Source organism: Chionomys nivalis, chromosome 4 (assembly GCF_950005125.1).
Source record: "Chionomys nivalis chromosome 4, mChiNiv1.1, whole genome shotgun sequence".
Classification (NCBI taxonomy): Eukaryota; Metazoa; Chordata; class Mammalia; order Rodentia; family Cricetidae; genus Chionomys; species Chionomys nivalis.
In genome coordinates this window covers 89,336,573-89,353,282 of record NC_080089.1, presented here as the reverse complement: position 1 = coordinate 89,353,282, position 16,710 = coordinate 89,336,573, and the positions used below count along the sequence as shown (strand labels likewise).

General features: G+C 36.2%; 1 protein-coding gene across 1 annotated transcript in view; it reads right to left on the bottom strand.

Annotated features, from left to right (window-relative positions):
* LOC130873460 (phospholipid scramblase family member 5-like) overlaps positions 1 to 16,386 on the bottom strand; it is a 38,487-nt gene extending 22,101 nt beyond the window's left edge. The window contains exons 1-6 of the mRNA XM_057768322.1: positions 16,374 to 16,386; positions 12,167 to 12,351; positions 6,443 to 6,485; positions 5,208 to 5,428; positions 3,670 to 3,831; positions 1,078 to 1,239 (exon numbers count right to left, since the gene is read on the bottom strand). Of these exons, the coding sequence (XP_057624305.1) occupies positions 1,078 to 1,239; positions 3,670 to 3,831; positions 5,208 to 5,428; positions 6,443 to 6,485; positions 12,167 to 12,351; positions 16,374 to 16,386 (786 nt within the window). The remainder of the gene's footprint in view (positions 1 to 1,077; positions 1,240 to 3,669; positions 3,832 to 5,207; positions 5,429 to 6,442; positions 6,486 to 12,166; positions 12,352 to 16,373) is intronic.
* Positions 16,387 to 16,710: the final 324 nt, after the last annotated feature.

Genomic DNA, 16,710 nt, shown 5'->3' with positions numbered 1-16,710 from the left:
AAGGGTTCAGAAAGTGAATAAAAAGAAAAATCAACAAGGGTTAAGATCTGGAAACGATCTATTATTTACCAGGACCATTTTGTCACCAGTCTGTCTGCCAAGTAGGTCAATAAAGATCACAGATGGACTGTTTTTAATACAGAAATAAAGTGAACAACTTGATTATCAAGATCTAATGAACAAGAGAAAGGGTATGTGAATGTGTGTTTATCTGAGAATGTTCTCTCTCTCTCTCTCTCTCTCTCTCTCTCTCTCTCTCTGTGTATAAGTGTATGCTTCTGTGTGTATGTGTTTTGTGTGCATGCTTGTCGTATGTGTGTGTTGAAAGGTTACTGCTGAAATGTGGAATGAGCAAAAATAGGAAGGGTAAACAGGAAATGATGAAGTACTATGAATTAATATTTTGATGGCAGGAAAAATTAACTGGAATTACTTTGATTTGTAGATAAAGATAGGGACCAACTACTAATGGTAGGAAACAGTTAAGCCTATTTCTCAAAAGATTTTGGAGAAATAATTCTGATATATATCTCTATGTATATATATTACCTAGTTTGTACTTAATTCTCTATGTCCATTGAAAATATAACTATGGAATTACTTTGAGTTAATGTTATTTATAAGCATCTTTAGTGGAGACACAATAAATGGGTTGAGTTTACTCAACAGCGTCATAGATTGATGTAATCATTAGGTTTGAGATCTTAAATTCTGTCCAACAACAAAAGGAAGAGGGAAGATGTTGGCTTATGTAAAAACAAACAAACAAACAATCAAACAAACAAACAAAAAAACACCCGCAGGTTTCTGTGACTTCAAAATATTCATGATAGGGGGAGACCCGAGGCAGGAACTAGTCAAGCATTTTGGCAAAGATGTTACTTGACTCCTGTGTTATCAGCCTGAGCAAAACGTAAAGCTCTAAATTCTGGTTTCCAAAGGATGATGATCCTATCTTAAACTGCCTTCTGTGTAAAAAGCATGTTCTGTGGGTCAAGACTGGGTTTAGGAGGATTAGCTCTATAGAGGCTGGCACGTAAGGACGAAATTCATCCATGCGGCTTAGACCAAACTTACAAAGAGAAAGCAAGCACTGATCATTGCTGCTTTGAGTGTCACATCGAGATCTGCAGGAACATGTATCCCAAAGTTGTCAGCGTTTGTGAACACGTCATTGACAAATCCTGACCAGTACTTGGAAATCTTCCCAATTGTAATCTTTTCGTCAACAGTTTGCACCTTTGAAAAGAAAAATAAGAGCTATGAGCTTTGCAGATAAAAAAGAGAATAGTTGCCGTTTCTCAGTCTGTTTCTTTCACGGTGAATTTGAGCCACTGTGTTGTTCGCCACCTCAAAAAGTACCTCTACGGTGTTTGTGCCTGCGTATCAGCACAGGTGTGAATACTCACCTCCAGAGTGTTCAAGGATTTCAGATGCCACAGTTTGTAGACCATTTTAGTTTGCTTTTCTTTTCGTTTTCTATGTAGATGGAGTAAATAATTAAGGCTACACAACCACAAGATGGCAGCAGGTACATCTCTTAGTTATGTAGCTAAGTATGAAGGTACCTGTGTTCAGATTTTAAACCCGAATTGGCCATCATAAAGTATGTATATGGATACTATGTGTGTTTGTGTGTGTGTGTGTGTATGCATGTGCATACACATAGAGATATTAAAAATTTCTATTTGGATGCATTCTGTATTTTCTAGGTATAATTCATAAATTTAAAAAATTTATTAATTCTGTAATTAGTGAAGCTTCTAAACATAATGCATTGTCAAATTACACTTTTAAGTTACACTCGGATGTTTGTCAACACATTCCCTTCTAACCAACTATAAGTATTAGAAATCACTTTGAGTTAGTGTGTAAACAGGAGATTGGGGTGAGTCTGACATTGAAATCTATCACGCCCACTGAGTGAGGAATCCACATCTGATTCATCAAATATTTATTTCTTTATCCTGTTTATTGAGCTGATACATTTATTTAATATGGACCTTTCCTTTCCCTATGGTGATAGAAAATCAAAAATAGGGAAGGTTTCTTAGGACGTAGCTATAGCATGGAAACTAAACCCTGGTATTTAACCTCACTTCAGTCATATTATTAAGAAGTCATGTAGCCAGGAGGTGGTGGCACATGCCTTAGTCCTAACACTTGGGAGGCTGAGGCATGTGAATCTCTATGAGTTCGAGGCTATCCTGGTCTACAGAGCTAGTTCCAGGACAGCCAGGGCTACACAGAGAAACCCTGTCTTGAAAAAAACAACAAAACAAAACAACAAAAAACACATCACACCCTTTTACAATTCTGGATCTAGGACAAGTCACTTAACAAAGTCTGTTTTCTTGGTGTGTATAGGTTCCTCCAGAAGTCGGGAAAACAGACCTATGTGGGATTCGTACAAATAATGAAAAGTAGATACTTTAGAACCAAATGGTCTTTTCACATATAATGTATGTGTACAATAATCTGTTAAGAGCATATGTAGTTGCAGGTTAAATTTCCAATGGCTCATTTTAGTATTCAGTTCCGGAAATCTGAGAGTGTATTATTATACAATCTTACAAATATAGCTTTATATAGTAACACTCTAGTGCAGTAGCTTCTGGAATGAGACCTGAATGGGGCTAAATTTCCATCAAGCAGGCAAACAGGAAAGGGCATAGGTAATTTTGATGATCAAAATGCACATATGCCCTCTGTCCCCCATGTGCTCTTAACTCCCTATGAATCAACCCCATCAAACATAGGGTTACCAAGACTTTTAACGGTCACAACATATTGAACATATTGGGTATCTAAAAATCACAGTCTCTCTGTATGTGTATGTATGTATATGTATATATATATATATATATATATATATATATATAATCTTGATGTTCAACAGTTCAGAGGCTGAAGTTAAAAATAACAAGACATTTATTGTTTTATGTAAGGAAGTACAATAGATATCTATTGTATTTGGCAAATAGGTCAAGAATTCTAATTTTATAATTCTCATTTTTATTTGTTAAAATTTCTTTGAATTACATGTGCAGTTATCTATGACAGATAAAATGGGCCAATTAGTCATAGCATTGTTTTTGCTAAAAAAAACCCATGGACTTAGAATTTCTGGACTAATGTCTGTTAGTGGTTATTGGCATGGAAACATGATTTATTAGAGTATTACACTAATATGCAATTCTTAAAATGTATTTAAGTGATACATTATGATTTCGAGTTTTTTTATTTTTTGTTTTTCAAGACAAGGCTTCTCTGTGAAACAGTCCTGACTGTCCTGGAACTCACTCTGTTGACCAGGTTGGCCTCAAACTCACAGAGATCCACCTGCCTCTGTCTCCTAAGTTCTAGGATTAAAGGCATTTGCCATGACTGCCTAACATAATTTGGAATTTTTTAACTAACTTTTTAATGTACATTGGGTTTTGCCTGCATGTATGTCTGGGTGAAGATACCAGATCCCTTGGAACTAAAGTTACAGACAGTAGTGAACTGCCATGTAGGTGCTGGGAAATGAACCCCAGTTCTTTGGAAGAACAGTTAGTGCTCTTAACCACTGAACTATCTCTCCAGCCCCATGATTTGGATGTTTTATAAATTGAATTATGTTGCAAGAAATCAGGACCTAAGCAAAACCTTCTTTGTCATTCATACCTCAAAGTCCACATCTCCAAAACAGCCACAGGTTGCACAAGGACCAACAATTTTCAAAATATCTTCATTGTTTGCATTTTGGATTGTGAATGTGGGTTGAAAGGGGTCCCACTTTTGTGCAACATAACCAACTATAGTACCAGGAGGGGCTTGAATTTCTAGCTGTAAGAGAAAATTATAAAAAATGACATTTTCGTAAGGTTGTTGTTCATCAATTACAGAAGAATGCCAACTTACATCTACATAGTATTTGTTATGAAATCACTGATGTATTATAAGAATCATTATAATATTTTTATGATGAATATTGGTGTTTTCTTTTGACATTTTGTATTGTGTCATGGAAATGATAAGAATTCATTCTGCTGATGTGTGTCACACTCCCCTCTAAATGCCTGTGTGTCCTTGGCACAGCTGTCGTCCCACCTCACCTGTGACAGTCAGTGAATCATAACATTTTTAGCACGGACAAACTCAATTACTACTTCTCAGTTGTATCCATAGCACAGATCCATTTTAACCTCTTTTTACCAGTTGTTGAGTGTTCCCATTTTTTATTTCTGACGTTATTTCAGCATTTGAGTGTAAGCCATGTAGAATCCTTTTGTAAGATACTTTGGAATGGGGGCAATAGGCCAATGTTTCTTTAGAAGGAAACAAGATATACATACATATATTCATATATATGTGACACATATATAATCATATATGACATATGTCATGCATATGACATACATGTCATAGTCAAGCATATGACATATATATATATAGTAAAAGCACACAAATTCACTCTTTCCCACAGTACTTTAACTCCCTATGAATCAACCTTGCCAAACATATATAAACATATAACATTTATGTATAAACATATATAAACATGTGTAATATGTAGAAATATATTATATATTTAATGTGTTAGATCTCAGAACACATACACACACATATAATATGCTGAATAGAGGATAAAGTAATATTAGAGTCCACAGAGACATCATATCAAATTGGGTAGTATTTAACATCAATAAAAATTATTGTTACAGCTTTATTAACAATGACAATAACATTATATTATAAAATAAAACAATTAAATAACATCAATCTATTGCATACTGTGGGTTTTGAATGTGCAAATGGTAAATGTTATCCTGAGGAGAATAACACCCAGGGAAGATGGTCTCTTAGAAGAGGTTAAGTGTCATGGTACCTCCTGGGCATTGCAACTCTTAGAGAAGATGACTGTATTTGTGTAGTGGGAACCTGTAGATATTGCAATTGTTTGCTTAATACACTAGTTCAGGAGGTCATGTCTCATTTTTACAGGAAGCATGAACTCCATTTAGCATTTAATCTAATGCTAGCTACTGTAGTTTTGGGTTACAAATGGAAAAAGTACCTCACCAAATCTTCATGTTTTCCTTATCCTAAAAGAGTAGATATAAATTCAAACAACTCTTATGTTGACTGTCTCATAGCTCCAGATGAATGTCACTTAAAGGAATAATCTTAAAAAGCAAAGATGCTCAGAGGCAGTGACCAACCTCTTGTAGGTAGCAGGGACACCAGCAGCTGTTGCACCTTAGGGGCCTGTTCACTGTAATCACCTCTCGACCCGAGTTGTCTGTGACCCTCAGGGTGCAGGCTCGCAGCGTGGAACACACATTACGATTAAAACAGATGCTTTCCTCCACTGCAAAGTAAATTCTTTGTCCCGAGCTGTTTTTGATCTCGTATTTGTTGGCAGTCTCAGTACCGAGTATCACTATCGGAAAACACATATGAAGGCATGCTTTGATTGGCATCACCACTTGTCAAAAGTCAAGGAGTATTAAGAGAATGTAGAGTTGCTGCAGAAATGCTGAACTGATAGTCTCATCTTCATACACATCTCTTTCCATGTTCAGATGTCAAAGCAAGAGCCAAGAACAAAACTAATAACTAATTTTTATTCTAGAACGATTAACAAACATGTTGTGACACCTTTCAACCAAATAACATTGTATAAGGAAGAAATCCTTGCTCAAATAATAACCCTATTGTTCTTCTGCAAGTTATTTGGACAATTTACAGTAGTACTTTTTTTTTTTTTTTACTGTATCTAAATTTTATTTTAGCATCCACAGTAGTGGTACTGGCCAACTTCTTCAATTCTGCCATATTTTGGAGTAATATAGAATCTTATAAACACTCAAGTAATTTTAAATTATTAATCATCCTTACACACATCTATCTACTGATAAACTGTGTGCCTATTTTATTGAGTTGATTGTGAAGGAATAAAATGATAGCAATTGTGTTGATTAAATTTTAATATGCTCTCAACTGTGATATCCCCTTCTCAGAATGTTAAGAAATTTCAATGGGATATTAATTACTGCTTGTCACTTTAAGACTAATTTTATTAGAATGTGGATGTCACTGTTATGAAGTACTTACTTTTATATTTTAGTTGTGCTTAGACTAATAAGTTTAATTTGTTTAAAAAATAGGTTAAGCAATCATTCGACCTTTCCATCCATTGTTTATAAAATTTTCTTTTGAGCCGGGCGGTGGTGGCGCACGCCTTTAATCCCAGCACTTGGGAGGCAGAGGCAGGTGAATCTCTGTGAGTTCGAGACCAGCCTGGTCTACAAGAGCTAGTTCCAGGACAGGCTCCAAAGCCACAGAGAAACCCTGTCTTGAAAAACCAAAAAAAAAAAAAAAAAAAAAAAAAATTTCTTTTGAACAGTAAAGCCTTTTCAGAAGTTTTAATAAATGCAAACTTCGATGTACTTACTCCCGAGAAGCTCCACCTGCTGATGAATGATTATCAGGTCCAGCTGCAAAGGATAATAGACAGGAAGTGAAACCATTCTGCCACAGCCCTTAGTATGCAGCATGAAATCTGTCATTTTTATTAAAACATTCCAAACACTCACAATTCATAAGGCAAAGACTTAACCATAGGAATCAAAACAAATTCTGAGAAGAAAATTATTTAACTTTTATTTTGGATCTATGAACAAACATATTTGTACTATATTTCAATTAAATAACAAATTTGATAAGGAAGAATTTGTTACTCAAATAATCACTCTATAATTCCTCTATGAGGCTATGTTTCACTTACAAAATGCATGGCCTGTCTTCACCAAATGTTATTGTCCAATTAATAATTTATAGTACTCTTAAAATTCCAAGTCAGATTTGCCAAGAACAAGAAAAACAGCAGTGGTTATGCGAACTTTCTGAAAATGAGAAACAGTATTTTAAGGACGTTTTTAAAATAACCTCTGAATAGTAATATTGAAGACGTTTTTAAAATGTCCCCAAATTTCTAGTGAGGAAATGAAGCCACAGGATGGGCATCCAGCCTCTTCCAGTGCCTATTTATCCACCAACTCCTTCAATTGTCACCATGCACCTCTCAAGGAGGAAATATCTGTTTAAGTTGGAAGATGACAGTTTATAAATAGCTCTTATTCTTATTTTCCTTCAGGCTAGGGAAGACAGAAAACTTTCCAGCACCAACAGAACGTCAACTGAAGCGGAATAAGTGTTCTGTTACCAAATACCCGCCACAGCATTTTGACTAGGTAATTAAAAAGAAATTAAGCAAAAAAAATTTGCAGTTTACAGATTTATTTGTTATCCTGTGTGTTTATGTGCGTGATGTATGTTGTACATACCGCAGCACCCATACAGTAGTGAGAGGATACATTTTAGGGCTTGTTTCTCTTCTTCTACCTTTGTGTGCACTCTGGGAATGCAAGTCATGTTGCCAGGCTTGGAGTAGATGACCTTTACCCCGGCCATCTTGTCAGCCCATATACGACCTTTGCAAAGGAAATATGTAATATGTGATTTAGAACAGCCTCGGGTTTTGTATTTTTAGTTGAGTCAGCTCATAGACCTACTAAAGCCAAATCACAAGCCTTGACTGCACTGCTGATTACCACATTTCTAAAGCTTCATTTCTAATCCAATCAACATTATTGTCACGGTATGCTCTATTCATGCATGCAAACTCCACAGGATTCTTTAAGCCAAGGCATTTTTTTTTCATCAACTTTGGTATTGATTGTAATTCTACAACTCCAGAAAACTTGAAGCTGTACTCGCTCTTTCATTGTCCCTGTATATCCTGAGGTGAGGGAAACATTTCTGCTTGTCTTACTGATGATGAAAAAGTACAATGTGACCTCTTTTTAAAATTGCAAATATTTTTTAGAGATGTCATTTCATGACTTGAAGTTTTCTAAAAGCATATTCACAATCATGGTAAAGCATCTTGAAGTGGAGTGAGATTTTGAGTGTATCACATTACTTTTGCTTTCTTGCAGAAAATGGAGATTTCCTTTGTGGGAAAAAGATCCCCGGGGAAAGAACTTCAGAAATTATGTGGCTATTAGCTCTGAGAAGAATCAAATTAGTACTGGCACACTAAGAATAGGGATAAGATGTCTGAGTTTATCATCTTTGAATATTGCTGTCATGGATCCAATTCTAGTCTTAAATTTTGAAGCTATAGAGATCTACTACAGAACGAAAAGGGAAGCTGCATCTCTAATTCCCAGATGTGCATGAAGTATTTGTTGAACTACAGATTTTTGTATATTGTATATTGTCTTATTGGATCGTCAAGAAGAAATAAAAATGTCAACTAGATCGACATCCCAAGAAATTAGGAACCAGCTCTAAGAACACAGCATGCAGCTAGCCACCAGTGCTACTCCACTGTCAAGGCTAACCTAACTTTAGGGACAAAGGAACCAATTCCACTTGACACCTTAACCTCTACTCCCTCTTTTCCTCTCTCTCATCTTTGTCATCCTGTGTAATAAGAAGTGAACTAATCTCTTTCTGTGGGCAAGCACCCTTCCTTTGACAATGTTGATTTGGTTATTATAATTTCCTTTGAATAGTCCTCAGCCACTAATAAACTGGCCTAAATGGACCCTTTCCATTGTCTCCTGCTGGCTGATATACTAGGAATTAGTAGAAAATTTAAACAGATTAAAATATGCTCCAGATACCAGGACAAATAAAGTGGTTTTTAAAATACTGAGTCAATGAAAACATGACAGTTTTTAAAATTATAACTTAAAATTTAAAAATAAAGATTATGAGTATTGATTTCATTGAATGAATTTAAAAATGAATAGAATGTTTATGTGTGATTTTACCCTTTTGTTGATAACTGAAAAAATGTTAATATTTATACTATGACACTAAAGGAGTAAATATTAGTCATTAGTGTCAATGTGTAGATCTATCTAGAAAGTATCTACTAGCATCTCCTTAGATTTATCCTACTATATATACATATATTTATTTTCAGATTGTTTGACACAATGTTCTTGAGAGTTAATGGGTAGACTTTATTCACAAATTATATAGTAAGAGTTTAAATAACCTTCTAGTTTTTAATGTAGAAAGATTTTTCTTATATTTTTCTGGTTTATTTCTTGAATTATGCAGTATTTCCAAATATTCGTAGTTTTAACTAGTTCGTATGTCTTTCAGTTGAGAGTTATGACATGCAAAGTTGCTTACAGACATTCTTATATAGACTTATGTGAAGTACATAGAGCCTCACTTCTGAGTGCTAGCATCTTAGATACAGACAGGCACTCTGCACTCTATCCAAGGAGATACATAAGCACTGATCCAACCACAAGCCCTTTGATCTACATACGCTGTAGCATACGCTGGTGAAATGGTGGCACAAAGCCTGCAGAAATAACCAACGAATATCTGATTAGACTTAAGGCCTAGCCCATGAACTGAACCACACCAGACACTGCCTAGGTAACCAACAACCTGAGACTAGATATCCCAGGGATCTAAGGTAAAAACAAGTACTATTGTTCTTTTTTTAAAAAATGTAGCAATAAAGTGGCTTATAAAGACAATCATCTATATTCCTAGATCAGTTCCTTACTCAGTCATCATCAGAGAAGCTTCCTCCTGAAACAGATGGGAACAAATACAAAAGAGACTCACAAACAGACATGCAGAGTGAGAAATCTTGGAACACTCAACCCTGAATGATGTCTCCATCAAATGCCTCTCCTCGGGGCTCAGGCAACCCTACTGAAGATGAGGTAGAAAGAGTTTAAGAGCAAGAGGGGATAGATGACACCAAGAAACCAAGGCGCTCTAAATCAACATCCTCAAAACCATAGGAACTCACAGAGACTGAGGCAGCACACACAGGGTCTGCATGAGTCTGCACCAGATGGTGCCCCAGCGCTGAAAGAAGAACTAGACACATGCCCCATCCCTAACCCAGAAGCTATCACCAACTGATAGTCACTTGCAAATGAAAATCTGGTTTTCTCCAATGGAGTATCACTGGGGAAACAAACTATTCTTAAGGGTAGGCTGTATGCCCAGCAATAGATGGCCGACAGAAAATGAACTCAATGGCATCTTTGAAGGTTCTTTGACTCACATTGTAATGTCAGGACTTTCCCTTTTTAAAAAGTTACATATATTTTTAGTTTTTATTATATATATATATATATATATATACACACACATATATATAATGTATGTGTGTGTTTTGTTTTCCTTCTCCCCGTTTAACACAACAAATCCTTTATATGCATATTATGGCTTATAGTTTAGTGTTTTTCTGGGATTCCAAAGTGTGTGAATGAGTGGGTTTATGTTTCCTGTGACTTCCCTAGAGTTCTTTCCCTTCTGTCTGTTTTGTCCAATTCCAATGTGGTAGTTTTTTAAATCTCATTATGTATTATATCATATTATACTATAATTATTTTGGTGTCCCTTAGAAGCATGTTTATTTTCTAATGGAAGACAGAAAAGGAGTGGATCTGGAAGAGAGGGAAAGTGGGCAAGACTTGGAGAAGAGGATGGGGAGAATGGAATCAGGATATGGGATGTGAAGAAAAAGCATATTTTCAATAAAAGGAAAACCGGCACACACAAAGTCATTTAACAGGCATTCTCCTACAGACTTACATGAAATACTTTTGAAATCCCCACATATCTTTTTATATGTCCAGAGCTTAAAGTAAACCCATATACTTTTAGTACAAAATGAGTAAGTCATTTCCTTTAGGAAAAAATGTTAACAATTTATGGCACATTTTGTTTTCTGAAAAAAATATTGGCAGAGGTATGTTTTTAGAAAATGCACTGCATTTGAAACTGAAGCTCCTGAGTTCTTCTGTCTATTTATTGAAGGTTAGAACATGTATTCATGTCAAGCATCTGGCCACGGTATGTCATCTTTCATGGGTGGAAGAAGAATATGCGATGACCATATGTGATCATCAAACCTCAGCCCTCTGGCGCTGGTATATCACTTTTATATTTGGCAAAAACCTTGCCTGACAACACTCCCAAACAGCTTGCAGCAGTTAATCAACTCTAGCCAGCTCTTACAGCTGATCCTTTCTGCAGATGGAAGATGGAAGATGGTAGGTTAGCTTTTCCAGCTCCTTTCCGTACCTCCCTGAGCTCGCCAGTCTCTGTAGAACATTTGTCTGCCAGTGGGTTTCTGGGGAAGGCATCTGCAATTATAAACATTTTCCCAGGAACATATGCTGCATGCAGCTTAAACCCTATCAGGCATAGCAGAAATCTCTTGTTCCTTAAGGGAATTAACACAGAGATTTGATTTTGATAAAAGAGATAGACTTCATGTTTGAAGGAATGCCAAACAAGGGAGTGTAGTAGCAGATGTGCTGACATCTCAATATTAGTGTTAGAGTCATTCTAATCTTGTGTAGGGTGATGTGTTAAAACAACAATAATACATTCACATATGAACAACAGTTTCTATTTATGTGCCACATGACAAAGTTTTATAAGACGTGAAGTGCCCCAGCTTGAACAGCAACAGTACCTAATAGTGTGATATAATCATCCAAGCAGGTTGACCTGGAGACTCGGAACATCAGAAGAGAGTAATGTGGCCTTGGTAAATTGTTTTCCCTTGGATTTTCACATTGTTTTTGAGAGCAGCTGAAAAGTCTCAACTCCTTCCCGAAGTCTCCACGACTGCCTTCTCCCTTAAAGATGTGTGTTTTCCTGGCTTTCGTGCCTTGCTTTGTACTTTTTAATCAATGTTTTTGTTTGATCATTAACTAATAAAATATTTGAGTGACAGCAGGTAGGTTTTATGCTTCTTATGTGCCTTGAATATGCAAGTGCTCAATACATGTCTAATTAATAGCTGTAGGTGGCCTAGTCTAATAATTCCTTGAGAATGCCTCCACACCTTGAGCAATGAACAGAAAGTAGACAAACATGCTAAACGGAAAAGTCAAGGCTATTTAGTCTCATCACTCTGTCAAGTAAATAAGGATAGGTGACAATAGTGTCGAATAAAATCCCATCTACATAACAAATATAAAGACAGTACTTTATAACTTTATGATTTATAATGCATTCTGCATTCCATTAAATTATTGGTTGAAAAACAAGAAAACGAGTTTGAATTGCCTTTAAGGGGAACACAAGAGTAGAAATGGAAAGGCATGCCAACCTGGCTTAAATATTCTAGACCAGGGGGGAGACTGGCTGTTGGCAGGAAACGACTTGGCTGACAGTCATCAGGCTCTTGCCTTGCTTGTTTCCTGGGATGGGAAGAAGCTGCCCGACAGTGTTGATCTGGGTTTGTAGATCCCGGAAGAAAACCAGGCAGTCTTCCAGGCTTTTGATTCTGGGAATCTGCAAGAGATGAATATCTATATGTGTGCTAAAATTTAGGTTGCTTTTGCTTCTACTTAATCTTCCGCCCTCCTTCCCTCCCTCCCTTTCTCTCTCCCTCCCTTCCTTCCTCCCTCCCTTTCTTTTCTCTTTTTGATTTAGATTGAAGTTGCTCCTTGATTGATACCTCTCTCATGTTAGTGCACTTTCCTTTGTCTTCACTACTCCATACCACCACCCCTTGCCAGAGAAAAAGGAACACAGAAGAATGTTGGTAGTTGTGAGAACAAGTTAAATAACTTGACTTAAATAAGTGACCTGGAGATACATCGCATGTATAAATATGTTTGTGTATAAGTGCAAGGTAACACCTGTTAGCCTGTACTCATAGCCTAGACTTGAACTTTACCTCAAAGTTTTAATTACCATTTATTTATTTATTTAGAGACAAGGTTTCTTTGTAGCTTTGGAGCCTATTCTGAAACTTGCTCTATAGACCAGGTTGGCCGTGAACTCAAAGAGATCCATCTGTTTCTGCTTCCCAAGTGCCGGGATTAAAGTCAAAAATACCTTTCTTTGAATATTACGGGGCTGCCTTGTACTTTATGGAGTTAATAGTCATAATATTGTAGCCCAGTTTAATTGAATGACTCTCATATTTCAGCCTTCATCAGAACCACCTGGAGTGGGGACCTAACAAAATAGGTGTTGGGCCTCTCTCCAGCTATTGATTTAGAGATTGGGGTGGAAGGTTTGCAAAGTTGCCTTTTGATAAGATCTTAGGTAAAGCTAATAGTCCTAATAGTATGAGGATATCCTCTGAAAACCCACTGTTAAACCGAGTAAGCTTAAAGAAGCTCATAATTTTTCTGTGAGTGCCTTCGTATACTTATATAAAGGTCACTTTGTTAGTTCACTGGTATCAATATCACTGCTGAGTAAATTTGCTTCTATTTCAGTCATCTCACATTGGACTCTGTGAGTTTCTTATTTATTGTGTATTATTCTATGTGATGTTATGCATCAGCCCCAGGCAGGAGAATCTTTATTTAAAATTCTAAACGTTAGCTTTCTACTAGTTCCTTATTTCATTCTCATAAACATCATTGTGTTATTTCCTTCATTAGATGCTAATTTTTTCCCATAGACTACTGGTGTTCATGATTCTCATCCTCATAGAGTGTCAAGGTTCTTTTGTTTAGAAAAATATGTGAATAAATTTGAGTTGTTTCTCAGTGTTGTGTTGCATTATCTTAGCTGTTGATTTACAAGAAAGTGAATGGCCAACTTTTCTTTTTCAGACTGTAGTAGTGTTCATCATAAAAGCAAGCACAGTCAAGCATCACATTGTTTAACAGCATTAACATTTTCTGAGAATATATCAATCATTAGGTAATTTCATTCATGGTGTATGTTTAAAAGTCTCTAACATTATTGGGTAGCAACATTTTATTTACCATGATCTTTGTGGTCAATCATGGACAGACTGAAATTTTATTAAGTAACATGTACATGAATGAGACAAAGGAATTGGTTCTGGATTGATACAAAGAATAAATTTATAGCAGCTGCATAACATTTAAGTGATTGCTGTCATTGAGCATATAGTAAAACTGGGGTGCCATATAAATACTTAATATAAATTATAATGGCCTTATTTCTACAAAGATACCCAGTTTTATAAAAAAATTTCTGTTGTCTGAGGTATTTTTCTGTATCTTGTAATCACACAGTTTAAAAGTGCACTAGGATTCTTTCTAAGATAATAAGCTTATCTTATCATTAAGAAAACCCAAGCATAGTCTGAACAGGGATGAAGAACACAGACAAATGGCCCTTTGGACAGAGGAATAAATTGATTCTAGTAATGACAAGCTTGTTAAGTTTGTGCATGCAGGAAGTGTTAATGAGGGGCAATTGCCAGATGACTCATTTATTTATTTACCCCTAAGGTTGTAGGAACTGGCTGGGTTTATATTAATATTGATGTTGGTTGCTTAGTTTGCATTTGTCTGTGGAATTTGACATCCGTACAGGACTTGCCTGAGAATTAAACAAATGAAGAAACTTGTCCTTTGACCCCTCTGTAAGAGAACTTGTAGGTGATGAGGCTGCAGTTGCTTTCCCACAAGGACTGCACGTCCCTTGTTGGGGCTCCTAGGTGTCTGACCCTACAGCAGGTTCAGAGGATGCCTTTCCTTGTCTTTGTTTTTACCACTTGAAGAGGTTCCAGATGATACACATTTCTTTGGATCTATGGCATTGAGCTCAGGCTTCTTTGGACTTGTCTATGAAATGCCCTGTTAACCCCAAGTCTCTCAGAAGATGCTACCGGACAATACAGTTCCATAGGCCAAAGACCACTATGGAGTTATGGTCATATCTTTAAACATTTTTGAAAAACATGGCCTCAAACATTCTTCGGGGGTAAAAATTAGATAAGGCTATTGCTCAAACAAGATTTTCTATTTAAACAATATCTTCCTGTCTCTTTGATTTTACAATAAATATTCTATCCAAACCGTGGGCTAAATGTTTTCAATTGGCCAGAGGAATGTTTGTTTTTGTCTTAAACTTTGGCTCTAGGTTTAGTGCAGCTTTAATTCACAAATAAAGTCTTTTTCATTACTGAACATCACGTCTTCTTGGCAGATTAATCATAATCTTGCTTTCCGGTCACATTTTCTTCAAAGACATGGACCACCAGATGAATAGAAATCTCCTTTGAATTGGTATCGGGCTTTGAATTTCTATCTACTCTTTTAAAAATGTATAAGTGAACCATAAATAATTTACACACTTTGCAACTCTTTCCTTCCAGGCCGCTCTGTCGCTGGTCTTAATTTATAAAACGAGAGGTGTTTGGCCTGTGACAGTTTCAGTCTTCATGGAATGTTTGTCACGGTTTGTGTTTGCTTGTCGTCAGCATAGAGACTGTTCTGCACACATACGGTAAAAGTCGCTGTTTTTCTCTTTCTGATGAAGTTTCTCATCTGTTTACAAGCTTTCCCGGGGATTCCCAGACCCACATTAAATAAGAATGAAAAATATAAAGACTACTTAATTTGTTTAATAGATGTCAGCGATGTGTTCACGAAGCGAACAAGAATGGACTCACATTTATTTGGATTGAGTCATTTATTTAAATAATTTAGGGGAGGTTACACTTGTGACTAGTTTTAGATACTTCCCTAAGTTTCACAAATCAAACTTATTCATTTTGAAACATTTCCTTAAAGAGCTTAATAGTGCTCTGTTTTGATAATTGAATACAAATGGATTATAATTTTATTTTTAGAAATATCTTAAGTGATTGTATATTATTAGCCCCGATAAAACCTTATCTCTCATCTTTTGAAATCTGTCTCAATTAAAACACATATTTCAATAGTTTTAGGGTTCTAAGTGAAATTGCACCCTTTTCTCCTAATGTCCCTAATAGATCTTCATGCTTACATTGGATATTTTGATCATTTTGATTGATTTTTTATGCTGAATTTACTACCAGAGTATTTTTTAAATATTTTAAGTTTATAAAGCACAAAGCTTTAGTTCTGCTGCATCAAGTTGAGGCTTCACTGATATTCTGTTCTTCACTGGGCTGAGTGCCTCATGGTTTTGAACAACAAATGAGCAATTATGAATGTTTGAATAACATTTTTGGATGTCTATGTGGAATCTTTCCTTCAGATTCATTTAGACTTAGAATTTCATCCCATTTCTGTGTTTAAATTAAACCTTCTAATACTCAAAGTTGCTTTACAGCTTTTCTTATTAAATTGCTAGGTTTGTGTTTACAGCAACAAAAACACATTTTACAGCCAGACTTTTTACATTCTTTTGGCTAAAAGTGTGGGGTGTGTGTTTTCAGTTAGGACAAAGTAAACGTTCAAGTAAAATAATTGAAATTCCAGTGTTCAAGAGCAATAAATAACAGCTTTTTAAAGTACCAACCAGACCGGTTATAGTGCTCCAATATCCATGCAGTTGTCGTTATAACATATACGAGGCCAAATTTAGACGCTGGCTATGTTTACCCTTACCTTTAGAGGCCATGACAGTCTGAGTCCTCTTCAAAGGCAGGCAGGTGAAAAGTCTTTTCCTGTTTCAACACGGAGAGAACAGAAGGAATAAAGCTCCCGACCCTTGCTGTCTGCTTCATGTCAGCTTACAGACAACAGAGGTACAGCGCCTGGTTGGTTCTAGAGTGTTTGATTTTATCTGTTCAGACAACAGGAGGAGATGAAGCCATCACCCTAGGTAAAAGCCCTACTTGGAAGAAGCTTGGTAGCTGAAAGAGTTACTTAGAAATAGCAAAGAGAAAAGAAAGCACAGCATTTAGATCGTTGTGCAGTCACCTAGGTGTGTGAGGTGTTCTGG